Here is a 27,763-nt window from a genome sequence, read left to right on the forward strand (position 1 = left end):
CACCCCCGGGTTTTGTTTTCTCCTGGAAACCTTTCAACCCCCCCTCCCCTTTTTCACATGGTGGACCCTCAAAACCAACCCCAGAACAATGCCTCTGGAGAGAGCCAACATTTCAGAACCACAAGCCTATATACAATCAAATGATACAAATATTTTAAAAAAACTAAAAGGTTAGTACACACCTTAAGAATGCCTTTGGAGTGGCCAGCGAGATGTCATGTACAACCGGAAAACATTGGCTTTTTAAAGTCCCGCTTTGCATCTTCTGTGCAAACCAGGAAGTCCAGTTGGCCTCCTGGAGAACTACCTGCTTCTCCTGGTGCAGGCAATGCTACGGAATCAGTTTGTGGTCAGAGGACGCTTGAGGAGACCAGGCATGGTGTGCCCAGTGGAATGGCGACAAACGGCTGAACAACCCCAGGCTTGGAAGCCATCGCTGACTTGGGAAGATGCTTTGGATCTGAAGGAACTGCAGAAGAGAACGTGAGGATAGCTGTCAAGAAATCCACACAGGTTGTTCTTCCCCTTGATGACAATCCAACTGTGTCTTGCTACAGGCTGAAGGCTCTTTCCTCCTGGCAGTGCTGACCTCCCGCCTGCAAAGACCAAGCAAAGGTGGGCAAACCTTTCCCAGTTAAGGTGTGAATGGGAAAAGAATCATCCACCGGGCTAGGAAAAGCTGTCGGGATGCCCTAGATCGCAGGGGACACCCAGTTAGGTGCGAGAGTCAATGCTAAGGCCTTGCCAATGATAAAACGAGCACGACACTCATTTTGGCAAAACAGATGTTTTTTTGGATACCTACTATATGGAAGAGTGAAAATGTCCTTGTTACAGATGTCAGAGTGCCCTCTCAAAGGTTAAACAGCATTTGAGCATAAGCACAGAAAATGGGGGTGCAAATGTCCCCTCCACAGGGAGACGCCGGCCAAATCATCCTGAAAATGCAATCCTTAGTCCAGCAAACGGGCATAAAAGTGGTTCACCTGCTGCCTTGGACTGTCCTCATGATAAAGTGAAGATACCGAGCAATAATGCTACTTGCCTTGGTGCCCCAATTGGTATGCATCCAAGCAAAACTTTGGAAGAGGTTGTGGCTCAGTGGCAGAGCATAAGCTGTGTGTGCAGGGGATCCCAGGTTCGAAGATGAAGGTGTATATGCCCACAAGTTTCTCCTTGCTCTCAAGATTGTTAAAACTGTATGTATTGTGGTAGCTTTTGGGGGAGGCTGGTCCTCAAGGTTCTAGTCCTCATTGTTCCAGGAAGGGGGGAAAGTTTAATATTCCTAGAAGTGTCAAAGTCAAAAGGCTAGTTCAAAAAAAGAAGTTAGCTAGAGGATTTAAAGTAATTTAGAACAAGTGGTTTCTTCAGCAAGAAGAGAGGCTTGATTGACAAATTTCAGAATGTTTGGAACAGAGTAATTTATACCCCACTGCTAACAGATGTTTCAAAATGAAGGTGGCAGGGAAGGAGAGGACCACAGTTGTCCTGACATCCGGTTCAATGGTTAAAAATGGACAAGAGACACACCCACGTGTAGGGAACAAAACACCCGTCATTCTGTTCATGGAATTATGCAAACAACTTCAAAGTTTTCACTAATTTTCTTTTTTGGAGAGAGAGAGAGAGGTCAAACTTTTGCTCGGGGAGAGGCGGGTCATCCAGGTCAAGTAAGCTTTTAGGGGCCTGGAAGCAGAGCCACCGAACTCCCAACCCCAGTCCCAAGGAGAAAACAGGCTGAAGAACTAGATCAGCATTCCCCAGAATTCTGACAAACCAGGTCCAAGTTGCTGATTTTTCTCCTCAATGAAAACAGAAGGCACCTTTCAAGATCGCTCTTTCCTGCCTACAATCAAAGGCTTAAACTTGCTGCAGTTGGAGCCACCTCCTCCAGTTCTGCTCCTGTATGAGTACCTGTTCTCTGAGGCCAGGTGATTCTGCTGCTCCTCTCTGCAGACCCCAGAGAATCAACCATCCTGGAGCAGCAGTTGCATTTTGCTCTGCTCTTCCTCCGAGATGCTTCCCCTTGCCACTGCATCTTCGCATCGCTGTGAGCAGGCATGGGCTAGGATTGGCGCAACAAGCAGAGGTACTGGGTGGCCCTCCGTGACCTTTCCTTGTACGGGAAATAGCTAATCGATCCTTGGCTGGGAGGAAGGTTAAGCTGAGAGTCTGCGTGACCGGCCGGTGGTACGCTTCACTGAGTGGGAATCTGAACCCCCAAACCCTCCAGGCCTGGTCCAACAATCTGTTACACAGCACTGGCTGGGAACGGCAGAGCCCTGGAACATGCAGAGATGCAACAGACAGCTCCTCTCGAAAGGGAGAGTTGAGTGGGGGGTTCACAGAAAACTCACTTCATGTTGCTCAGTGCACCTTGGGGTGGGATGGGTTAGGCTCGTAGCCCTTTGTTCTGTATTGGATCTGCTGCTTCTCAATAAAAGAAAAACTCCAAAGAGCTTGAGGACAGGAAATAGGGGAGGCAGGACCTGAAAGAAAACAGCACAGACCTAATAAAATCTGGCCATAATTAACGCCTGAATGGCTTTTCCTTGCTCATCAACGCCTCTGCTTTTAAGGGAAATGTCTGTGTTGCCGTCCTATTCGTTCACTTTACCTGAATTTCCGCCAATGGGAAGGGACTGGTCTCCCAGTTTTCCTGCAGACATATTAGAATGGTCAAATGTAACCATTTCGTCCTCAAACCTGAAAGACTCAGCCCCCCGCAGTGCAGAGGCAAGAAAACAACACGAGTGCCACAAGAAATACATTTAAAAGGTCAAATCATGAGAAATTGTTGTGAACATTAACACGCACAACTACAGAAGAAGCTGTCTCCTGCATCTCTGCATGATTCATGACCACTGGGGTAGTGGGTAATTGTATCAAACGTGACAGATATGGTTGGTCAACACTAATTTGGGGGCTCCTCAGAATGTCGTGTCCCTGGAGGAGAGCAGAACAAGAAAAGCAGCACAGAGTGTATGAGTGCAATAAATAAAAAGAAATACTGTGTGCCAGTTAGTGCAAATAACAGCGAATTAGTCTCAGTTTCTTCACTGAGTTTAATTGATTGCAGAATTTGCCTGAAGAACTGAAAACGTTCATCAGTTCGGTATCAAGTTAAATCAGGAGTAGTCAAACTGTATTCGCTGGCAGGGGCTCCTGGGAATTGTAGTCCATGGACATCTGGAGGGCTGCAGTTTGACTACCTCTGATTTAAATCATTCAGCTTAATAAAGTACGATCAGTAACGAAGATGAAAACATCTACTATATTATTCCAAGAAGTTTCATGTTGCAATCAAACATTCAAACTGGTTACAGAGAACCTGCATTTCTTCTTTTGTAGCTGCCTCTATGCATTCTGACAGCTACATTCAGTGCAGTGTGTCTGAGAGAGCGCATGGAGACAGTCACAAGAGGAGAAACGCAGGTTTCCTGGTTCTTGTTATTTGTACTAATTGCCACGCGGTATTTTTTGCAACTGTTCCTGGAAGAGCCTGCTCGTTGCACCTCTGCCTCAGTCACTGTTCTGTGCTATTCTTGTAATTAAAAAAGAAAGAAAGAAAAACCTTAGGGGAATGCAAAGAGGAAGCAAGCCTTCAATTTTAAATCAAGTTTTCTGAGGTCATTCGCCAGAATTTGGGGGAAACTGCACTGGCCATTTTCTCACACACATTTAGGGAAGGCCAGATGTGCCTTTTGAGGTCTTGGGGCTCTACTTACATGCATGTGTGAATGGTGGAAAGAGAGAGACAGGCGTTATTTAAAAACAGCTCAAATCCTCCATCCATACTGAGGCCTTAACATCTGGAATGCGAAAGGAACCCAGCTTTAGCATCAAGTGTGAAAATACACAGTGCAGTGGTCCCCCAACATGGTGCCCTTTTCTGGTGCTGGCCAAGAGAAGTGCGTGGAGCCCGGCAGGTCTTCTGCCTAGCTGACTACTGGAGAATGGAACAGCTGCATGGATACTTTTCAATGTTGCTTTGGCAGCAGCTCCCGCCCAGGCAGAAGGATCTACACTGTGTTAATGACGTGAAGCTGCGGTAGCCATTTTGTGGATGGCTCCGCCTCCTGTGGCAGCCATTGGCTGCTCCGCCCACCCTGCTGTATCAGAATTCCCAATGTGCCCACAGGCTCTAAAAGGTTGGGCACCTCTGACCTAGCGCATTCCTCTCACCCTTATAAAAACACTGGACACAGCATGCCGGAGCAATACTGAACACGGAGGGAAGACGGCCTTGTGAGTGTCACCTGCGCTGACCCCCTCGCTGTCCTGCAAGTTGCTAGTCCTCAGGGAGGGCCGGGAAGGAATGAGAAAAAAACCAAAACAAAAAAGGAAACACACAAAACCCAACAGATAATTTGTGTTCTCCAGTCTCTGCTGAAAGATTCGTTCGGTATTCTCCTTTCTTCGCAACGTCTCCAGGCGAAGGCCGTGGAGGTTCTGCGGAACGCAACGGCCTGCGGGCGTCTCACTGCCGTCCGTTGTTCTCTGCCGGCTGGCTGGGCGTCCTGCTCTCCGTCTGGGAGGATGTACCTTCGAACCGCTGTGAGGCGATTGCCGCCTGATGGGACATGCTTTTGCGCACGATGTCTCCTTTGCGCCACAACACGACCTCCTGCCCAAAGAGAAGCAGCAGTGTTATCAAGTCCGTGCAACTGAAGCCTAAAAACATGGCGCAGAAATACAAAAGGGGCGGCTTTCCTTCTGGGAATTCCTTCTGGTTAACGCCTGTCTGTCTTTCCTTCTGCAGTGAAAACTGAGCACTCAATTTGAGGCAATAACCTTTCTTAGTCTTTCTTTTATCGTGGAGGGATTTGCCTTATGTGGATTCCAGATACAGATTTGGAAATGTTCCATTTCCAAAGCAAAGGGCACCCATGGAATTGTATAAATTAGGCCAAACACCCACCCCACCCCACCCCCCGAAGCAAAAATAAAGCATCTAGACAAGTGGACATACCAGAATTTTGGATCACCCACAAAACTGATCTCAATTTTTCAATAGGCAACTGACACTGCTTTCAAGCAAGAATCTGCTAAGTTTCCCCGGCCTTAAGGAGATCAAACTGGCCTCAGGGTTAGAGTGAGCTGATAGGGATCCCAGATCTTCTGCTGTAATGAGAGCCCTTCCCAAAGGCAGCCCCTGGCCCCGAAGGCCAGCTCGCACCTGTTGTTTGAAATAACGCCGCTCTTCTTCATCGATCAGCACCAAGTTGAGGTAATAGCGCACGGAGAATTTCTTGTTGATGTCTCTCATGGTCGGCGTCAGTTCGTAGCCCGCGAGGAAGAGCCTGATAGGGATGGACTCTCCTGCCGGAGAAAGGAAGCCGGAAAGCAGAGCAGAGGTTTTGAACGCAGCAGGTGTGCCAAAGGGGCCCGTCTGTTCTATTGAGTTTGTACCTGGCGGGAAAACTGGTGTGGTGGTGGAAATAGGGTTGCTTGGCAACACTTTGGGGGTGGAGCTGGGAGTGGGCGGAGTTTGGGGTGGGGAGGGGCCTCAGTGGAATATCATGCTACGGGGTCCACCCTCCAAAACAGCCGTTTTCTATGGGGGACTCATCTCCGGCACCTGGAGAGGAGCTGTAATTCCAGGAGATTTCCAGCTCCCTCCTGGGGAATCGCATCCCTCGGTGTAAATCAAAGGGATTTGGACTGGAGCAGGGAGGAAAAGTTTAAAGCCCTACTGGGTAACCAGCTGACTTTATTTACTTAAATCATACCCCTCCTATAGGGACCTGAAGCGGCTTACATCACTCTCCTCTCCTCCGCTATATCCTCATAACACCCCCCCTGTAAAGTATGTTGGGTGGAGAGAGTGGGACTGGACCCACGTCACCCCAAAAATGTCTCTGGCAAAGCAGGGATTTGAACCTGGTCTCCCGGATCCTTGCCTGACCCTCTAACCCAGGGGTAGTCAAACTGCGGCCCTCCAGATGTCCATGGACTACAATTCCCAGAATTCTGGGAATTGTAGTCCATGGACATCTGGAGGGCCGCAGTTTGACTACCCCTGCTCTAACCACTACACCACAGAGGGCCTCAAACTGACTTTGAAGCCAGTTTCAGGTATCTAATGAAGGTAGCTTTGACTCTTGGCAGCTCAGCAGCAGAACTCACATGTGGCACGCTTAAAGTGTTCCAGATTAAACCACATGACCAGGCAGGAAGCAGATGCACACGAGTTCTTAGTGGCTTCAGCCGGGTTTGTCCTCACCTCTCACGGGAGCCCCATCCATGATCTCGTACTTCGCTATAGTGTCGTTCTCGTGGTACACGTTGGGCCCGGTCCCCGTGGTCTCCCTCTTGATGATGTCAATCTCCATGTGTTTGATCTTGATCCTCACGAGCAGGAAGTAGATCTTCCCAACAATCACGTCTTTTAAATGATACCTGGGAGGGACAAGAAGGATCGGTGGAGAACTAATAGGCAAGACTGACAAAGAGGAATTCTCTGCCTGTTCCATGAAAAAATATGGGGTTGTCCCTGCTCTACACAAGTGGCTGAGAAGACAGTTTGGTGTAGTGGTTAGGAGTGCGGACTTCTAATCTGGCATGCCGGGTTCGATTCTGCACTCCCCCACATGCAGCCAGCTGGGTGACCTTGGGCTCGCCACGGCACTGATAAAATTGTTCTGACCGAGCAGGAATATCAGGGCTCTCTCAGCCTCACCCGCCTCACAGGGTGTCTGTGGTGGGGAGAGGGAAGGGAAGGCGACTGTAAGCCTCTTTGAGACTCCTTTAGGTAGAGAAAAGCAGCATCTAAGAACCAACTCTTTTTCTTCTAAAGAAAACAAGGATCACAAACCCTTTTTTTTCCTGCAGCAGAGATCTTACGTGTCTGAAAGATCAGTATAGCAGCAGCCGTGAGCACAGAACCTCTGTAGCACACTGGCTGGATCTGCACTCAGGTTTTCCCAGATCCCTAGCTGCTCCTGCCCAAATATTTCATTTGCTGTATAAAACCTACATAAAGCTGTAGAAATCCTGTAGAAAACCAGCTGTTCTACTGCAGACTGACACGGCTGCCTTCTGAAACTATTGGTCACAAATCATCTGATATCACTGAGAGCAAGTTTGAGCGGTGACCTCTAATCATAAAATCATAGAATCATACAGGCCATCTAGTCCAACCCCCTGCTCAATGCAGGATCAGCCCTAAGCATCCTAAAGCATCCAAGAAAAGTGTGTATCCAACCTTTGCTTGAAGACTGCCAGTGAGGGGGAGCTCACCACCTCCTTAGGCAGCCTATTCCACTGCTGAACTACTCTGTGAAATTTTCCCCCCTGATATCTAGCCTATATCGTTGTACTTGTAGTTTAAACCCATTACTGCATGTCCTTCCCTCTGCAGCCAACGGGAACAGCATCCTGCCCTCCTCCGTGACAACCTTTCAGATACTTAAAGAGGGCTATCATGTCCCCTCTCAACCTCCTTTTCTCCAGGTTAATCTGGAGCCATTTCGATTCCCCACTCCTCCACCAGTTCACCAGCATCAAGCCCAGTTCTCCAGATTAAATTCAGTTGCTCTTAACCACTATACCACACTGGCTCTACTCCTTACCTACCATAAGAGATTAGCTATACTCCTTAGGGCTTTCTGAAATAGATTTTATTCTGCTGGTAACTTTTAGGGTTCTGCAAACTATGGGTGGCATCTTCAGCAATCAGCGAGGCATACAATATCAACCTGTTGCAGCTGCCGGTACAATTTTAACTTTTCTATTTCCGAAGCCGTTTTGCGCATAAGGAGAGGCAAGGGTGAAATTTGTAAACAGCGTACATTCTGCCCACGTGTCCCTGTAGATTCCCCTGGAACGAAAATGCAGTTTTCACCCCCACTTCATTCTGTTGCTAACAGCAAGGAATTTATTGATGCAGGTGCGGTCTCCTCCCAAGCACGGTTAAAATAAAGAATGCTATTTTTAAAGCAGAGGGAAAAATGCAAGCGTTCGTCAACGTCACGCACGCTCCCAATCTGGAACATGGTGATAGTGACGGCTGGTATCTTTTACAAGGCTGCCATAAGGATGACTAAAATAATATTTATGAATCACCAGGCCTTGAAATGTACTTTGTAGTAAGTTTTACTAATATAATTACTCTTGAGCCCATTCACCGGATGTGGAAACTATGAAAGGAATATTTCCCCGAATAATTCCAAAACACTGAAAATAAACCAAACTGAAACAATCCACTTGAAGGTTTTGTCCTTCTTGTGAGGCTAGAAGCTAGGGTGAGGTTTTAGCTCAGTGGTAGAACATGCAGAAGGTCCCAGGTTCAATCCCAAGCAACGCCAGACTTCTATCTGAGACCTTGGAGAGCTGCTGTCACTCCAAGTAGAAGAAGAAGAGTTGGTTTTTATGTCGCTTTTCTCTATCCGAAGGAGGCTCAAAGTGGCTTACAGTTGCCTTCCCTTTCCTCTCCCCACAACAGACACTCTGTGAGGGAGTTGAGGCTGAGAGAGCCCTGATATTCCTGCTCAGTCAGAACAGCTCTATCAGTGCCGTGGCGAGCCCAAGGTCACCACATGGCTGCATGTGGGGGAGTGCAGAATCGAACCAGTAGTGACCTTGAGTGACCAAATGGTCTGATCCAGTATTTGTAACCCCCTGGCTTGGATCTACTAAGACCTTCCACCCACTCAAGAGAAGACCTCCTCCTCGGAAGACAATAGATCCAATCCACAGCCTTATGCCCACGTGAGCATCCGTCTCTTGGATGCTTTCTATGGGGTACACATCAACACACACACACATCCCGACACGGACGCAACCTCCCGTGGCCAGCTCCTTACTTGGACTTGTTGTACTCGAACTCAATATGCAGGCAGTCCTCAATCCCCACCTCCATCTTGATGGAAGAGTTGAGCTCAGGGTAGGTGCTCAGTGTGTGCACCACAATGTCCATCTCCTTCACCACGTCATTCAGCCGGCGGCTGATGGTAGCCCGAAGGAAGTACCTGCAAAGGAGGAAGGAACTGTAGCACCCACTTTTGGTATCCACTTTGGAATTTCTCCGGCAGTGAGAAACAGATTGTGTTTTAGTAAGTGAATCCTGACATCAGGGGGCAGGGGAGAATTCCTTGCAAGGTTTGGACACCCACTTCTAAACAGGCCCTCTGATATTCTTCAGGCCAGTGTGACTGCGGAAGTAATCCTAAACAGTGTCACTCAGGAGTCTGTCCAATGTTATTCAACGGGCCTTACTCCTGGGAAAGCCTCTGTGGGAGTACAGCCTGTGCCTGTATGAGAGATGGCACTAGAAAGCTAGAGCGGAAGGGGAAGTAATATACCATGTTGAAAATATCTGCAAACTTTTCCTGGGAAGAACACCTTAAAAATGCCACCTCCTTGTCAAACCTATACATTCTAGATCCCCATATTAGTGGGACTTCATTTAAAAAAAAAACTAATAGCATGCAAAAAACAGAGTCAGAATGCTGTAGAGCCAACAGTTGCTGGATTGGGACACCCAGGTTCGAATCCTCGTTCGTGTCATGGGAGTGACTGAAACAGAAGTTTGAGAAGAATCTCTTAATTCCCTCCCTCTCCAAAAAACACACACACCTGCACATATTTGGACCTATCCCCCTCTCTCAGCCTAACCTAGCTCACAGGGCTGTTGTGAGGAGGAGAGAAGAAGGATGGAAGCTGTTTTGGGTCTCCACTGGGGACAAAGGCAGGGTATGAACGTACCAAATCAATAAATAACTCCCTCGACAAGAACCCCCCCCCCTCACCTTAGCTTCACGTTCTGCCCAGTATAGGACTCGTACGGTTTCTCCACATGCGTGAATTCAAAGTCAAACGTCTGCGACTGGGTGAATTCCCCAGGGCGGGCCAAGTCCTTCACCAGGGAGACAAATTCGTGGTGGTTCCCTCGGTCATAATACAGCTCTGGAAGCGAGAAGAAAAAGCCGCCCAGTTAATCACACGCCATCGTAACTGTTCCGGCGTTCGTCCCTCAAGGGGATTCCGGGGATTGTTGCTAGCAATCCCATTTCCCTCCGCAAAACACATTTCTTGAGACCCCAATGACAACACGGGAAGAATGCGCTAAAGGGAGAAAGACCTTTGTCTAGAAGCATGCAGCCCGCTTTTTGGATTCGGATCCCGAAAGAGAAACGGGAAAGCAGTTTGCTATATTCCATCGGGAGAAGCGGCCAGCGGAGAAACCTGAGAAGAATTTCTTGGTTCTCTTCCCCCACCCCTCCCCTGCATGTATAGCTTTATTTGGAAAGGAGCCACAGATGTGGCTGTACAGTTCATTCAGAATCTTCTCACGGACAGGTCATCAAGGAAGAAAATCTATAAAGTCTGCATAGAATAAGAGGAGAGCATTAGCACAGTTCTTCCCTGAATGAAAGCACTGCTTGTACATTCTCGCTATGTTTATGGATGCTTTACAACACTCTGGTAATGAATGATGCCGTACATGTGCGTGCGCTCAATTCACAACCGGCTAATGGAGACCCCAGCAAGGAGCTTTCAAGTCAAGTGAGAAGAAGAGGTGGTTGGTCATGCCTTCTTCTGCAGAGTCTTCCTTGGTGGTCCCTAGCTTTCTAGAACTGACAAGACTAGGCTATACCGTAATGTTCAGCATCCCTAGAGTGCTATAGCCATGACCACATTTTTTGAAACCCTCAAAATGGCGCAGAAGGAATGCAGGGGAAATGCTGGTCTGCAAGAGGATTACAACTGGAAACCAGCCGTTATGCGGGGACAGCCTTTTCAGAGCAGGAAAATACACATCTCCCAGGCAGTGTACTAGTGGGGCTTCAAAAAAGACTTCAGCAAAGCAGGTTTGGAAAAGCAGGGGACGGGACAGAGTGCATGACACTCTGTGGAAACTTTTTCAAAAGTATTCTAGTTTGAAAAGCCATGAATTGGATCGCCCTGTCCGGACAGATCTCAGGAGCTAAGCAAGGTAAAACCCAGCAAGGATTTGGATGGGAGATCACCACGGAAGTCCAGGGTGGGTCGAAAGAGGCAGGGAATGCCAAACTACCTCGGAAGACCCAGAAGTCAGTTGTGACTTGCCAGCCAAAAAAAAAAAAAAAGGAAAGCCAAGGGAGAGAAAAACCTCTGGAGGAAGCAGTCGAGAGAACCTCTGTACGAATGGCAGCTTTTTAATTTCCTGACAGTATCCCTTTCTTGCAAGAGCAAACAAGTCTCCGTTTGCATTCGGCTTTAGCAAAGGAAAGAAAGGGCAAGAATCCCTCTCGATGTTCCAGTCTTTGTTGAAGTCAAGAGAGAAGCAAGAGAATGGCATAAATGGGGACATGCTGGCTGGGATACTGATCTAGAATTGGGGAGACCCAGGTCCGAATCGCCATGTGCCCTGAAACCTCCTGGGCAGCCTTGGGTCTTTCCTGCACTTCCAGCATACGCTACCCTGCAGGATTGTTGTGATAATAAAATGGAAGCAAAATACCCCCATAGATGCCACCCTGACCTACAGGAAGGAATAAAAACAGAAACTGTTTTCCACCAATAACTGTAAGGGTCTATCACCAATCTTGTTTAATCCTTTGTAGCTAATTTTTTGTTATTCTCCAATGGGATGGGGTTTTATCATGTTTTTATTTTTTTTGGGGGGGTTATATTGTACCCCGCCACAAGTCTTCAGAAAGTGGCGGGTTAGAAATCTACAAAATAAATTAATACCGTATATACTCACATATAAGATGACCCGGATATAAGCCAGAGCACCTAATTTTACCACAAAATCTGGGCAAATTTATTGACTTACATATAAGCCGATGGTGGGAAATGCTCATCACAGGCTCTCCCATCCAGCATTGCCAAGGCAAAAGGGAAAAAAGATCAGAGTCCCTCAGTCAAACCATTGATGTCCTACAAGCTGCCAGAGCAAGCTCAGCTTGCAGTACACATTTGCAAAATGCAATGCTACGATTGGCTGGCTGGAGCAGGCTTTTATTTCAATTACTGTAAATGCCTGCGTATAAGCCGAGGAGGGCTTTTTCAGTGCTGAAAAACTAGGCTTATATGCGAGTATATAGGATAAAAGTACTAACCAGGGCCAAGCCTACTTAACCCCCCCCCCCCCAAGATCAGGCCAGGCTATCCAAGTCTGCATGAAAACCAGTAGCCATGAAAAGTATACAAGGTTCCAGCTAAACCAGAGAAATTATTATAACTAGCGACTGTCAGTATGGGATTTCATGTAAATGTCACACAGTTGGAGAAGTTTCAATATAATTAATAGGCACTAGCCACGTTCCAATTTTCAGCTCTCCGGAACATCACATACCATGCCCCAAGAATAGATAATAGATTCAGAACACTTGCTGGGAATAACACTGTTTATGAGCCGGCATCCTGAAGGTGCCACAACTAGGAAGGGGCACCCAGTGGTTAATTCACACAGCCAAATGAGTGCGGGAGCTCGGCAAGGCAGCCCTGTGATGGTCTCACCATGAGCCCAGACAACAACATCTGTCGACTCTCATCCTTCTGCCACGCAGATGATTTTCTGGGGTTTTGTGGGAAACCCGGGGATTGAGCCAAAAGCCTTGGCAATCTATGGAAAGCCCCACTCAACCTTCTCCACATGCGAACGGAAGGCTCCTTAGTTTTTCTACTGATTTGCAGATTATTTTTCTTGCACGCGGTGTCACCACCATGCATTTTAATGCACACGCATTTCTTGTCGTGCATGGATGGTTGCGCACATTTAAAAAAAAAAAGAAATCCGGTCTGCAGCATAGGTAAGGCGCTGGAGGATGCTCCCGATCCCCAAAATGTGCAGCACACTTGGAGCATTTTTTTAAATTAATGTTACATAGAAGACTTTTTTTGGGGAGGGAAGAGAAGTACAAGACCCCAAATTTAAAGGAGCATGGCAAAAGTCAACCCCAGAGGGGAGAAAGAAAGTCAAGATAGCAAAAACCAGAGGAGAAGAAAGGCCTTAAGATATGATATCAGGTCACATCTCCAGCTGTGACTCATGGTATCCTTTGGAGGGGGCACAGGTTTTGTGGCAGACAAAGGTCCTGTACAGCAGGGGTAGTCAACCTGTGGTCCTCCAGATGTTCATGGACTACAATTCCCATGAGCCCCTGCCAGCAAATGCCCCTGCTGTACAGTTCTTCAGGGAATCAATCAAGGGACCCTGGGAACCACCACAGGAGACTGGGGCCGGCTAGCTCCATCCCATAAAGGTTGCAAGACCAGCACATTTCACATTTCAAACTCTCAAGGAACCATTTCCTATCAACGGGGGAAGAGCTTGGCTCAGTGGCAGAGACGAAGACCCCAGGGTCAATCCCAAACCCCTTCCCTTAAAAACAACTCAACAGTATTTGATGTGAAAGGCCTCTGCCTGAGACCTTGGAGAACTGCTGCCCAAAGGAGAAGATCTGGACAGACCAATGTCTGATTCAGCAGAAGGCAGATCTGTGCATCTGCCAAGAACCCCTCAATTATTGCAGAAAGTTCTAGAAAACATTTCAAGCTGAACTGTGTAAGCCAAATTGATTAGGTCTAGGTCCGCTTATACCAGGGGTGGCCAAACTGTGGTTTCCCCAAAGTCCCCGGCCTACAATTCCCATGAGGCCTTGCCAACATGTAGTCTACTTTGCCCACCCCTGGTGTATATTCTCTCGAGCTCACCCAGCACCTGGTTGAGAAAGCTCCAGAATGGAGAATAAAGCACCTTCCAGGTAAACTTACCTGCAGCTATGGGATATACCTGCAACCCTTGGGATATACTCTTCCCAAGAAAGCTAGCAGTCCTGCTAACCACTAAGCCACAACAGGGATTCAGTCACGGAATGCCAGGATGATAAATATAAATAAATAATCAAAAGCCACACAAGGATTACTGGCTCTAAGAAGCCAAAGAGGAACTCCGCTTTTAAAGGCAGCACAACGCAAAGTCTCAGAAACCGGGAATGAACCATAGGGATGGGAGGGCATCTCTCACCTGCTTTGCCAGCCAGTTTCCCAGGAAACCTCTAACCAACATCAATGATGGACATCAAACTATATACACTGTATATATCGTTTCCCCTGGAAAGGGGAACATCGGCTAATATGTCCCTCTTAATTCCCCACCGGTGACTATTTAGCATAGAGCGCTATGAAGACAGCCTGTTCAATACACAGTGGAAAAGATCACATCCACCCTTGGAGTACCCCAATGAGGTATCCCTGTTGACAGCACATCTCCTCTCACTAAGAAATTATGGAACTGGACTTCGCCTTAAGGGCAGCCTTTTACAACCTCTTGGTCATGGAGGAACCCTTGAAATGTTTTTTCAGGCCTCAAGGAACCCCAGAAGTGGCGCCATGCCCCTCAGAGAGCTGGGCCCAGAAGAAAGATGCGGGAGCCAGCCAATCGATCAATCATTTATCATTTCCATTCTGGAGAAAGCAGCAGGGGAAGTGGGCTCCGGTGACGTCTGGCAATGTCAGCCACCACCTGAACTTCTGGGAAAGGTCGTGTATCCCCTGGGGAGCTCTCATGTAACCCCAAGGATCCCCAGAACCCTGTTTGGGGATCCCTGGCTTGGGGATATATTTGTCCTGCTGGGCAGCCCAGGAAAGCTCCTCAGAAGCTAAGAAGGTTGCCATTAGCAGTCCTTAGATGGGAGAACACCTTAGATGGAAGTCCAGGGTTGCCACACAGAGATATGTAACATCAAGCCACAACTGTTCCTGCATTGCTTTAGAAACCCTATAGGATGGCCATAATCTGGCTGTGACTTGATCGATCGATCTTCACCACCTCTCCCAACCAGCAGGCTCAGGGCCGCTCAGAAGGTATTTCGACACACAGCACCATAAAGCCACACATCATAAAACCATATCGTGTTCCGCTTATCTATTTTCATGTTCCGCTTCTTATCATCCACTAATTTCCGCATTGTATCTTCACATTCAGTGTGGCGGCAGGAATAAACCAGAGGATGGGGGAGGCCCATTGTTTCTATAGGCTGTGCTGGCTGGCTGATTGTTCGGGCCGCAACCAAATGCGTTGCGGAAGAACACTGGTTTGCAGGCCCTGTAGAACTTTGGTAGTTCCGCCAGGCCCAGGTCTCAATTGGCAGCTCTTCTGCCACCCTTTCCACCACCTGTTGCTTCGAAGGTTCAGCTTGTGGACTATTTGGTTTTCAAGCAGCCAGCTAGACAGCTCTGGGGAGCGCAGGAGGTGGCCACATCTCCCCCCTCTCCTGTAGGTCCCATGCACATGGTATACTGCAACTGTACATGGCAGTTCCGCTAACCACAGCTGCCAAAAGCTGCATGGAGAGCCCCCTCCCCCAAGATCTCTTGCTTTTTCCCTTACCGATCTGTCCAATGAACTCCACCTTGATGCCCTGGTGTTCCAGCCGCTTGTTGGGGTGCTTGAGGGTGAGGATGACCCGCCCGGACACGGTCTCACCATCGTAGAAGAGGAAATATTTCTCCTTCTTGCCCTCCTCCGTCTTATGCTCGGCCCGGCGCCTGCTCTCCGCATCGCTCAGCACCAGTTCCAACTCTGCACTCTGTCCAAACCCAAAGAAGCTCATCCTGGCGGTAGGGGCGGGGGGCAGCACCCCAGGGATGGGCAGCGCCACAGGAGGCAATGGGGGCTGGCCGCGGAGGAGACCCGGCCAATGCAGCAGTGCCCAGAATCCTCTCTCCTTTGGTTGGGGCTGGTCAACCAGCGGAGGAGACCCCTGGAAAGGGGGCGCCTTCAACACAGGCAGGTCTGGGGGGGCAGTGGGGTGGGGCGCTCACTGCTCAAGGAGGCCGGGCTGCTGAAGAGGGCGGCCCCGGCGTCCGGCAACCTGCAGAGCCGACACCGCTTCAGATGGGGCAGCGCGCGACCTTTGGGGTGGCGTCTGGTTCAGGCCAGGGGGGCGGGTGCACCAAGAGGGGGTCCCGGGAGCCGGACGTTGCCCGCCTAGGGGCGCGAGGGGCCTGCAGATACGGGGGGCGGGGGCGTGCCGTGGGCCGTGCAAGGGGGGGTTTGCGGAGAGGCGCACCGCCAGGGCCCCCTCCGGGGCTCTCGGAGCAGGAGGCGCAGCGACGGGGGCGTTGCGCGTCCGGCAAAGGCTGCAGCGGGCAGGCCCAGGCTCCGGGAGCTCCGTGCAATTGCACCGGCCGCGCTCGGCCCCAGGGGCGCCTTGCCCGGGGACGCCCAGCAGCCTCCGCAGCGGTGCCCGGCGCGCCCGCGCCCCCCTCCTCCCCGCCCGCCGCGCCTTCGCTGGCTGCGGAGCTCGCGCCGCCGACCCGGAGCACAAGCCGGCCACCGCGCATGCGCCGCGCCCGGGCCCGCCGCGGGAGGGGGACGGAGCGAGCCGCGCACTCCCGACTGCGCACGCGCCTCGGCCGCCTCTCCGGGTTTGCGGCGCAGCGCGCAGAGAAGCCGGGGGAGGCCCCGCGGCGCGCATGCGTGCGGTGAGGACTCCGCCTCCGGTGGCGTCAGGGATTGGCTGGCGGGTAAAAAGCGCCGCGATTGGCCGGTTCGAAGGCGCCGGCGGCGGCTGGCTGAGGCGATGGCGGAGGAGCTGCTGCGCGCCGTGGAGCGGTGGGCGATCCGCGACGTCAGCTCCGGTGAGGCCGGCTTCGGAAGGTCTCCTCATGGGAAGGGGGCCGCGGGGCCGAGCCGGGTCTGGGGGCCCGGGAGGCAGCCAGGACGCCCGGTCCTTCTGCGGAGGGCAGGTTGCCAAGCTCCCGGTGGGGCCTGGAGATCTCCCGGAATTGCAATTGGGTCCCGGCGAAGTAGACCAGTTCCCCTGGATGAAATGGCAGCTTTGGAGGGCGAATTCTATGGCATTGTACCCCATTGGGGCCCCTCTCCAAACTGGAGATGCCAATCCCCAGGTGGGACCTGGGGATCCCCCGGTTTCATTGCTCATCTCCAGGCAACCGAGATCTGTTCCCTGGGAGAAAAGGGTTGCTTTGCAGGGCGGGCTGCGTAGTATTATTTTGCATTGAGGCCCCGCCCACTGAGGCCCCGCCCATTAGGTATTAGGGAAATACCTAATGTCTTCAGGTCTTTCCCAGCCCAGAGAGAGCAGCCTTAACAGCCTAGCATCATACTCCACTGAGGCCTCTCCACCCCCGAGGTTTCTGGTATTCTGCAGAGCTGGCTGCCCTTTCCCTAAGCTTAAGGCTCCATTCTCAAAAGTCCAGGAATTTCCCAACCCAGAGTTGGGAGCTGTAGTGGTGAGAAAGGGTGCCTAGTCCTTACAGGGTGGGCTGAATGCGTCTCTCAGTTCTCTCAGAGCTCTCTCAGCTTCACCTAGCTCACAGGATGTCTGTTGTGGGGAAAGGAAGGAAAAGGTGTAAGCCACTTTGGGACTCCTTTGGGTAGTGAAAAGTTGGGTATATAAAACAGCTTCTCTTCATTTCCCTATGAAGCTCCACTTACTAAGGGTGGAAATAATCTCTGATCTCACCAGACGCTGTTGCTGCTGTTTCAGCTCGCTTCGGTGTCTGATTCATCCTGTGAAACTGAAAAGGGTGCGGTGGAATGGGGGGGAGGGAGGGTTCATATTTTGTAAAATGCCCTTTGAAGGACCCATCCTAGTTCCTTTGAAGCAATGCAGAAAAGAGGCTGATGCACCCTGAAATTAACTCGCTTTAGAATTACAGGTTGAAAGATCACCCCCAGTCCTAGAAAGCTGGATGTGTTCTGTACACCCCTCCCCTTAACCCAGATGACTCAGCTGTGCTTTAAAGAAGTGGGGGAAGCTGAGCTTTCAGCTTCCATCATTGTATTCCCATGGCTTACTGTGTGGTGCAGGTTTGAGGATTGCTAGTCCCTTTTGCCATTTATATGTCTGTCTCAATTTTGTCATAAAATAAAATGCCTTTTGAACTTCTGAGTCAGCCTCATGAGAAGTGAGGCTCTGTCCTGAACCAACAGCACGTAATTTGGATTCCTGTTCTGGTGTGCTTTCTATTTTCACAAACACTACAAGCTGTTTTATGCTAGTTTACAAGTCGTGGCTTCCCTGAACAAATCCTTGGACCATGCTAGAAGCGTATGCCCGCTCCCTACCCCCCCACAGGAGAAAATATGCAGCTAATGGGGGTGCATTCCAAACTTCACAAGAAATGGGGGTGGGATTTGGGATTTTAGATTCTGCCTGTTTGAAAGTACTTACAATGGCTAGTTTTGTTGTTTTATAATATTCACCCAGGAGATACAATCCCAGATTTCTCCTCCAGGACACTAGAAAAGTGACATGCAGCCAATAGGAATCGAGGGCCCCATATAGTGTAATTCCAGACAAGGTTATTTCCAGTTCTGCTTCAAGGTTCCTTCAACACCCCACCCCAACACACACAACACTTTCCTTGCTGCCAGTCTTAGAAATAATTGGAGAGTGCAATGCTACATCTCAAAAGGACTTGACATTTCACTCCTGCACTTCAAACAAACGAACCTAGGTACTCCTATTTTCATGAAAAATTAAAAAGCAGAGAAAATAGAATCTCATTGCATGCAATCCTAAGGGCATTTTCCTGGCACAACCAGTTGAAGCAGACCTGCTTAGGACTGAACCCTGTACAGTAATGTTCACGGAAGAGCCTAGACTGCATACATTCTCTCTTTTCAGCCTGGGTCAACACAGTCTGGGAACTAGATTTCACTGAGACGGAACCTTTGGATTCTCGGCAAGAGAGTTGGATCACAGAGGATGGTTTAGAGGCCTTCTCCCAGCTCTACAAGGCTCTCTATCCATTTGCTGCAGATGAGCAGGGAACCACTGAAGTAAGAGTCAAATGGGTCTTGGAAGCCAAAAATTGCTGGGTTGGTTCCCTTGGGGAGCAGTAATCTAGATTGCAGATATTAAGACAGTGCTACTAGCGAAGAGTTGGCAAGTGCCACACAGCCTGATTTGGCACAGAGGAGCAACAATTTTTGACAAGCTTAATCACAGTAGTGTTCCCATGGATGTAACCCTCAACACTTAAAAAAAAATGAAACCTTGTTGTCTCTTACTGGCCATTGTGGCTAACCTGGACTTAAAGTGCAATTTGAAGCAAAGTTACACTAAGTCCGTCATAGTTAATATGTTTGTTCCAGTGAAATTTCATGGAAGGAAGTGGCAGAATCAAGCGGCATCTTAGAGATCGATAAACGTTTTGAGATACAGGCTTTCAAGAGTCAAAGCTTCCTTCCTCAGAGTGATGGAGTTATCCGACAAAGGGAGCTTTGACTCTTGAAGCTGAGCCCCTGAAAATCCTGTTGGTCTCTGAGGTGCTAGCTACAGGACTTGAATCTAGTTGTTCTACTGCAGATGAGCATGGTCCCAAATCAGAGGTGGCCAAACTGTAGCTCTCCAAGTGTCCATGGGCTACACTGAAAGCAGCTTACATGGTGTAATACAATTAGATCCAAGTCCAGTAGCACTGGATTGGTATCAAACAGTGCAGTCAAAACAGCATGAGATGTCTAATGAACAACGTGATAGGACTGTGCATGATTTGCCTTCCAGTAGCAGCTGACTAATGGCAAGCCCCGTGCAGTTTTCAAGGCAAGAGACAATAAGGGGTGGTTGGCCATTGCCTGCCTCTGCATGCAACCCTGGACTTAGCCTCTCTTCCGAGTACTAACCAGGACCAACCCTCTGTACCTTTTGAGAACTGACAGTATCAGGGTAAGCTTGGGCCATCCAGGTCTGAGCATGATAGAAGCAGGATTTCACAAATTAGAAACTGTCCAGAAAAACATCAGATGGGATGTTTGGCTATAAGAACAAAGGGTTTGGCTATAAGGACAAAGTTATTATTCTATATCAAACAGTGTAGGAAGTGGACTTATGGAAGGATAAGTGTCCATATGATAAGCAGGTGTTCTGTTTCTCCCTGTTTGATTTTGTCTGCTTTATTTCAGAGCCTCTGGGCCCTGTTTGTCGAGAACAGTATTTCCCACAATGCCCTCGTCGCTGTGCTGTATCACTTTGTCCAAGAGGCTCAGAATAAAAAGGCTGACGTTCCACAGCGGCTCAATGGGCTTCATGCTGCTGGGCTGTACTTCCTCTTAGTTGAAATTCCAGGTAAGTGCCTGGCCTGCCTTATGCCTTGGCATGGTGGCTTCTTGGCGTAGGGATCCCACTAGTGCTCAGCGTTGTTCTCTTAAGCAGGGGTAGTCAACCTGTGCTCCTCCAGATGTCCATGGGCTACAATTCCCATGAGCGCCTGCCAGCAAATGCTGGCAGGGGCTCATGGGAATTGCAGTCCATGAACATCTGGAGGACTACAGGTTGACTACCCCTGCTCTTAAGGACTCATCATCATTAGAAATGGCAGCATCAGTGGGGTGTTTTTCTAATATAGTGTTTCTCAGTAGGGATTTTGTGAAACTGAGGTTTCGCAATGGCCGCAGAAAGGTTCCGCCAATTGGGTGGGAGTTAATTATTTTTTAATCTATTTTTTTCAATGTATTGGGTGATAAGACCATATATAGTCATGTCAGCCCGCTCATAAAGTGTCCAGTGATGGGCTGGAGGTGGGGTGGGCAGTGGAGCGGCTCCGGCCATAAAAGTCCTTGCTGGCCATGGCTCATTGCACACGGTAGCGGCTGGAGTCCAGAGAGGTAAGTATTCTCATTTTAACTTAACTGCCGAGGGAAGGGGGTATTGTAGGCCTGCCTCAGCTCTGCTTCTGGCGTGGGGGGGATGGAGGTGACGGAGTGGCCTAGGTCTGCTCTGGCCCTGTTTCTAGCATGGGGGGCGGGGGCGAGCTTAACTCTGTGTTACTGTCCAATACTGTGAGGTCTGGTCTTTAGAGAAGTCGGGGAAGGAAGGCCCTGATCTGTTTTTTTTCTCTCCGGCAGGCAGCATTGCCAATCAGCTCTTCCATCCGGTGATGTTCGAAAAGTGCCTTCAGACCTTGCAAAAGTGCTGGCCTCCAGGCCTGGGCTTGCCCCGGAAAAGAAAAAAGAGCCAAACATCAAGTCAGCAGCATGGAAAAAATAAGAGGGGACGGGTGGCAAAGAAGACAAATACCCAGGTAAGGAAACCATTAGGTGTGTCGTGTTCGGAGCACCGCATGCTGCAGTCCGATGTGTTGATGCCCACATGCAGCCCATCGACTCCCCATAGGCCACAGAAGGCATTAAAAATGATTTGCGGTGTCTTTAAGCTGTTTTTGAAAGGCTGCAAAGCGACATCCATGATGTACAACAATGAAGCTATCAGTAAACAATGCAGAAACAGGGCAGGAGCAGGCCTAAGCCACTTGTCACCTTAATGGAAAATGCAAATTATGTGTCTGGACCATCTGTGCAAGCCCTGGCCTGGGTAGCTCAGGCAAGCCTGATCCCGTCAAATCTCAATAGCTGAGCAGAGCTGACCGTGGCTAGGATTTAGATGGGTAAACTCCAAGGGTTTGGATGGGGTTCCTCCAAGGAACACCAGGAGTCACCATGACACGGAGACAGGCAATGGCAATCCACCTCTGAACATCTTTTGCCTGACTGCCAGAAAATCCTAGGATTTCCTGGCTACGCTACACACATGCCAGGCAATAAATAATACACAAATAAATTAAAAGGCTGCTCTTGCAAACAAAAAGGGATTTCTTACACCCCCTTTGGAATGGGGGCAAATGCATCTCATGATGGAGGGGCATTCCTGAACTCTGGGGCAGCTGCAGAGAAGGCCCTTTATGCATGGTGGCTGATCCAGCCTCCCCAAAGGAACTTACACTGCTTAGGAGCTGGAACTGTCCCTGCCAGTTTGATGGCATTTTTTTTAGTACCTTTAAAAAACTAGTTTCCTGCCACCTCAGATGGATGATATCTTTGAAGAGGAAGAGGACCAAGAAGAGGAGCTCTTTTTCTCTGCATCGGACCTCCTGCAAATCCGGGATGCTCTCTTCCTGCTCCTGAAAAACTTCTTGAGACTTCTCTCCAAGTTTTCCTTGAAAGAGAAACCACAGTGTGTTCAGACATGCATCCAGGTAGGTCATCCAGTTGGGAGCAACATGGTGTTGTGTAGATGTGGCAGTGAGCGGAGTGTGGGGCAGCAGTGATATTGTTTGCTTTTAATGCAAACTTGTATACTTAAGTGCTTTGGTAAGGATAGCTCTAGGAATCACTGAAAACTGATTTTACAGTAGAGTTTCGTCTTTTCTAACTCCAGTTTGTTTTTCTCGTAGATCTTTATAGATTTCCTGAGCTTTGAGCCTTGCCCACGCAGCCTCGAGCCTCCAGAGAGCATGTGAGTTATCGCTCCTTAATTGGGATGTCATTTGCAGAGTGTGCAAAGCTGTTCGGGTGCTGTGGGCAGGGGAAGATTCTGTAGCTGTGTGCATCATGTGCCATCAAGTCACCTCTGATTTGTGGCAACCCTGTGACTTAATGACATCCAGAACAATCTGTCTTGAACTGTGCACTCTCTGGGGTCTGGTCCATAGGAGGAAACTTACCTTGTCAAGGTAGTCACCACACAGCAGGTCAGTAATTGGAATCTTCATTTTATTTCCTTATTTAATTCGTTTGTACCTCGCCTTTATTTCCCATTGGGGACCCAAAGTGGCTTACATCGTTCTCCTGTCCTCGGTTTTATCCTCACAACAACCCTGCGAGGTTGGTTAGAGTGAGAGACCATGTCTGGCCCAGGGTCACCTAGTGTGGTGTTAGTGGTTAGACTCTAATAGAGAAAATCTGTTTGATTTCTCTCTCCTCTTCCCTCCACATGAGGCCAGTTGGTTGACCCTGGGCCAGTCACAGTTCTCTCCAAATTCTCTCAGCCCCACCTTCCTCACAAGGTACCTGTTGTGGGGAGAGGAAGGGAAGGCGATTTGAGACTCCTTACGATAGAGACAAGCAGGATATCAAAACCTGTTCTTTAGTCAGCTTCAAGAGCACAAGTGGGGATTCAAACCTGGGATTCACTGATACAAGTCCAGTACCTTTAACCAGGATACCGGCTTGGCTCTAACAAATTCTGTTGTTTGCAACGCGAAAGGCATACACACACACTTATAACTGCAACCTACACCTGCAACCTAATAGAATTAAGTAAGCTCTCTTCCATACAGTCCCTGAGCGGAAAATGTAAACCACTTTGCAAAGACTCCCTTAAAAGAATAGTCACATGTACATCAGCTCGGGTCTTGCACTGAAGGGCTGTGGCTTCCTTTATTGAACCAATCCACCTCATGTCACGTCTTCCTCTATTCCTGCTGCCTTCAACTTTTCCTAGCATTATTGTCGTTTCCAGTGAGTCTTGGAGCTAACCAAGTGAAGTCAGTTTGTCTGCATGGACTTCAGCCACGTGTGGGGCTTGGGTACTTTTAACTGTGAATTGTTTGCCTAGGGCTGAGTTGGCACCTTGAAAGAGATCCAGCAGAGAACCTTAACTCTGTTTTTGGTACAGGACTCCTGATCAAGCCAAGTACATCCCGGAGCTTGCCCATCTTGGGTTGCGTTTCCTGTGTTCTGCGCTTCACGGCCTACAAGAGAAGGTAACTAGGATGACTTGACATAGGTGTTTGTCATTGATGAAAGTTCTTCATGTGATTTGGGCCAGTGAGGTAGAAGAAGAAGAGTTGGTTTTTATACCCCGTTTTTCACTGCCCCAAGTAGTGTCAAAGCAGCTTACAATCACCTTCCCTTTCCTCTCCCCACGGAAGATACCCTGTGAGGGGGGTGGGGCTGAAAGGGCGTCTGACCAGATTGCTCAGTCAGAACCGCACTATCAGTACTGTGACTAGTCTCCCAGCTGGCTGCCTGTGGGGGAGTGGAGAATCAAACCCAGCTCGCCAGATTAAAAGCTACCACTGTTAACCACAACACCACACTGGTGTTTGTAAATTCGATTGCTGTTTGATTGCTCTCCTCAAGTACTGTCAGCGAGCCCACAGAACACTGAAATAGGTGTAGAAAAGAGCAAAAGTCCAACAGGACCTTAAAGACTGACACCATTTGTGGTAGGACATGGGCTATCGTGAGTCTCTGCAAACTTCTAGACAGACTAAACCAGGGGTAGTCAAACTGCGGCCCTCCAGATGTCCATGGACTACAATTCCCAGGAGCCCCTGCCAGCATTCGCTGGCAGGGGGCTCCTGGGAATTGTAGTCCATGGACATCTGGAGGGCCGCAGTTTGACTACCCCTGGATTAAACCAATATAGGTCCTCTTGCTTTGTCTTTTTGCCAGCTGGTTCCCCACTCAACCCCAGTTGCCAGTCTTTCCTTACATTCTCTTCCCACGTGTCTCCCTTGAGCTTTGAGTAGGCAGGGACAGAGGAGTGGGTGGATGGGTGGGGTTGGCAGTGGAGGGGGGGGGAATCTAGCTCTCCCCCAATCTCCCACTAGCTGGGTGAGATGCTCTACCTTCCTATGTGTTTCTTGAGTGCTTGCAGGCTCCCTTCCTCTCTTGAAAACAAAATATACCTCCATCTGTACCTAAACGCAAGCCTTTCCCATCTCGAATCTTGAACCGGACGTGCATTTCCTCCTGTCACCTGCTAGAGGGAGCTTTAATACTGTTGCTCACAGTGGCTGTGTGACATTTCAAGGGGAAGGGAGGGGGGTATTTTTGCACCATTTTCACTGGGGCTAAGACAAACGTCAGACAATGTTTCCCCAATTCTTGAAGTCATCGAAGAGGAGACTCTTCTTGTTTTATTCTGAATACAGTCTCTGTTCCCTGTCCCTCCCCCTTCAGGTTTTCAATTTTGGAACAGCCCTTGCTTCTCTCTTCCTTCACACCTTGTCAACTGATAGGTGTAGGAGGCAGGGGATGGCAGCCCAAATGTATCATGCCAAAAATAAAGCATGCTCCTTGTATTGAAATCAAAACCTCAATTCGATCCTGATGAGATTTTTCTGTGTCCCGGTGTGCACATTGAGAGAGGGGAGGGGGTGGCACTGATGGGAAATAGAAATTAATACCCAGGCTGGTCAGAAAAGGCCAGTTCAGAGTGAAGGTTACGAAGCACCTCAGAATTTAATTCATTTTGATAAAGAATAGGGTTGGAAGGGGCCAGAGAGGCTATCCAGTTCAGCCTCCTGCTCAATGCAGGATAAAGCCTCAAGCATCCATGAGAAGTATATCTGTCCAGTCGCCAGTGAATCATAGAGTTGGAAGGGACCTCCTGGGTCATTTAGTCCAACCCCCTGCACTGTGCAGGACACTCACAACCCTACCACTGTCACCTGCCACCCCCTTGAACCTTCACAGAATCAGCCTTTCTGTCAGATGGCTATCCAGCCTCTGTTTAAAAATTTACGACTGGCGGTCAAGATGGAATTCCTAGATAAAGTTGTGGTCCTTCATAACTCCCGCCCATCTGAGAAAGATGCACAAAGAGAACGAATAACAAAAACAAGAGCTGCTTTCTCATGACCCGGGAATTTATGTTCTCTCCTGGGCAGTCTGTCTTCCTGGCCCCAGAGGAAGAACTGTAGCTATTCTCTCTGTCTCACATCTGCAAGGATTGTCTAGCAAGGTGTTTGGTAGTAACCCTTTTTCTTACTCTGACCAGAGCCATTTACACCTGTTAACATAGAAGTCTTTGATGCAGTGTTTGATTACACATCCCAAACAGCACCTTTCCTTTCTGAGCCATGAGCTTGCAGCTACAGAGAGTGCAGACACGCCGGCTGGATTATTGGGGTCACTTTTTGGCAGTGTTTCTACACAGAGCCAAGCAGAGTAGATCACTCCCACTAGCTGATGAACTAACAAAGCAGGATGAATCTTGAGTACCCATGGGTAATACCCAACGCTCTTTATTAAGATGATGGTAGTAGAAGAGGATATCAGGAGGATTGCTGCAATGAAAAGTCCTCCTGTAAATGTTGGAATGATACTCCAGATATTTGATAAATTCCTTGCATGGGATTAAAATAGGGCGGAGAAGGGAGGCAGAGGACAAGTGTTGGCCATACAGCATCAGCATCGTCCCGAGACTCAGCAGAGGATTTCTCCTAGCTGTTGCTTTCTCCCCGGCCCAACTCCCAGTCATGCTATTGGGAGTGATACTGTCAAAACAGGACAATAAAATCAGAGTCCAGGAGCACCTTTAAGACCAACAAAGATTTAATCAAGGTGTGAGCTTTCGAGTGCAAACACCTGTCATATTAGGGAAACGGCAGCCATATTGGATCCTGCCAAACCCGCATCTTAAATACCAGGCACCTAACTGGTTTGGCGATATCTAACTGCAACCCCCTACGAGCCACCCCCAGTTCCCACAGAGTCTGCTGAGCGATAAAATCCGCATACAGATTCCAACTCACCAGCTTCCCGCAGGGATTTTTTTGAAACCCTTCTGCTGAAATACCACAACCTTTAAATCTGTTTCCACCTACACTCACACAAGCATCTGCCACAACACATCTGTCTTTGTCTCCTGTCACTTTTTGTTCTACTGGCTGCAGCAGAGAGTCACGGCCACCCCTCCAGAATTCGGCACACTCCCATTTGCGCGCTTCTTGACGTCAGACGAGGATCTTTGAGATGGAAGCATGTCTCAGAGTCCGTCACCAGTTTCCATTGACTTTGGTAGCCATTTAAACCCTGCCTCTTTGGGCCAAAGTCCCTTTCATGTTCCTAAGAGTGTCAGAACAAGGGTGTCGCTGGCAGCAGAAGCAATCTGAGCCCGTTTAATCGGTTATCGCTGAATCCATCATTAAAACATCGTTGAATATAAAACAGGGCACTCTTGGAGTTGTTGCTTGGGCACAGTTCTTGTGGAGATAGAAGCCTTCCCCGAAGGAGGAGGAGGGAGACGAAGAGGTACCTCTGTCGCCGCCTCCAATGGGAGTGACAATCCGGAAGGACAGAGATTGCCCACCGACACAGGGAGCCCCTCTCGACATCTATCTTTCAGCGTTGTCTTTTTCCCCCCCTTCCAGACACTGCGCTGGGTGTTCTGTCGGCTTCTGCACGTCGTCCTCATGCTGCCGGGGAGAGGAGGATCCGGCGCGGTGTCTGCTGCCGTTCCGCCTCATGCCATGGGTGCCAGCAACCAGGCAGTCAAGTTCATCAGGTGAAGCCCCAGGCGGTGGTCAGCGAAGGCTTTCTGTCTGTGCATGTGGCCCTCCATGAGCTGCTGCTTCTCTGAGCTCCTGCTGCAAACCATGCAATGGGGAGCTGGCACCGTTGGAGTGGTTAAGGGGCTCAGATGAAGCTTGACAGGCTGGCCTTGGACTGGTCAGCCTCTCTCAACTTATTGTACCTCACAGGGTTATTTTGGGAAACAAACCAGGGGCGGGGGGAGGACAGGTGAATTAAAAATGGACGGGTGGCTTCACTCACAGTGAAACCACTTTGTGTTCCACATCTATGCCAAAGCCAGCATGGTATAGTGGTTAAAGAATAAAGGGCAGTGGAGAACCAGGTTTGCTTCCCCACTCCTCCTCCACCTGCAGCCAGCAGGGTTACCTTGGGCTAGTCAGAGTTCTCTTAGAGCAAGTCTCACGGAGAAATTCTTTTAGCGCTCTCTCAGGCCCATGTACACCACGATTTCCTTTGTGGTTCAGTTTTGCGCCCTGTTCCGTGAAATGTGACCTGAATTTTTTGTGCAATAAGAACAGTAGACATTTTAGGGTACATGCAGGTGAAGAGTGAAGCCAGAAGTACACCGGAAGAATCAAAGGTCTGCTTTACTGCACAAATTACCAAATTCCCACACGTGGGGAAGTGGAGGTCATAACTAGGGTTGTGCGATTCGGCCGCCGAAGTGGCCTTTCCGTCCGGGCGCAGCCAGCGCCGCGCCGCGGGGGGGGGAGGGCGGTGCCGGCAGCGGCGTGACAGCGGGCGCAACCA

General features: G+C 49.3%; 2 protein-coding genes across 3 annotated transcripts in view; one reads left to right on the top strand and one right to left on the bottom strand.

Moving 5' to 3' along the window:
* Nucleotides 1-1,620: 1,620 nt before the first annotated feature.
* VPS26B (VPS26 retromer complex component B) lies at nt 1,621-16,284 on the bottom strand. Its single transcript, XM_077306594.1, has 6 exons — nt 15,326-16,284; nt 9,753-9,909; nt 8,808-8,972; nt 6,227-6,402; nt 5,180-5,322; nt 1,621-4,627 (listed from the first exon to the last, which is right to left on the bottom strand). Exons 1-6 carry the CDS (start codon nt 15,546-15,548, stop codon nt 4,481-4,483), a joined length of 1,011 nt encoding a protein of 336 aa, XP_077162709.1. The 5' UTR covers nt 15,549-16,284; the 3' UTR covers nt 1,621-4,480.
* Nucleotides 16,285-16,439: 155 nt separating this feature from the next.
* Nucleotides 16,440-27,763, top strand: part of NCAPD3 (non-SMC condensin II complex subunit D3) — a 43,932-nt gene continuing 32,608 nt past the window's right edge. For both annotated transcript variants that reach the window (XM_077306590.1, XM_077306591.1), the window contains exons 1-8: nt 16,440-16,578; nt 18,594-18,748; nt 19,874-20,036; nt 20,816-20,991; nt 21,772-21,942; nt 22,141-22,202; nt 23,364-23,451; nt 26,851-26,984. In XM_077306590.1, the coding sequence (XP_077162705.1) occupies nt 16,521-16,578; nt 18,594-18,748; nt 19,874-20,036; nt 20,816-20,991; nt 21,772-21,942; nt 22,141-22,202; nt 23,364-23,451; nt 26,851-26,984 (1,007 nt within the window). In that variant the 5' untranslated portion in view covers nt 16,440-16,520. The remainder of the gene's footprint in view (nt 16,579-18,593; nt 18,749-19,873; nt 20,037-20,815; nt 20,992-21,771; nt 21,943-22,140; nt 22,203-23,363; nt 23,452-26,850; nt 26,985-27,763) is intronic.

This window comes from Paroedura picta, chromosome 12 (genome assembly GCF_049243985.1).
Source record: "Paroedura picta isolate Pp20150507F chromosome 12, Ppicta_v3.0, whole genome shotgun sequence".
NCBI lineage: Eukaryota > Metazoa > Chordata > Lepidosauria > Squamata > Gekkonidae > Paroedura > Paroedura picta.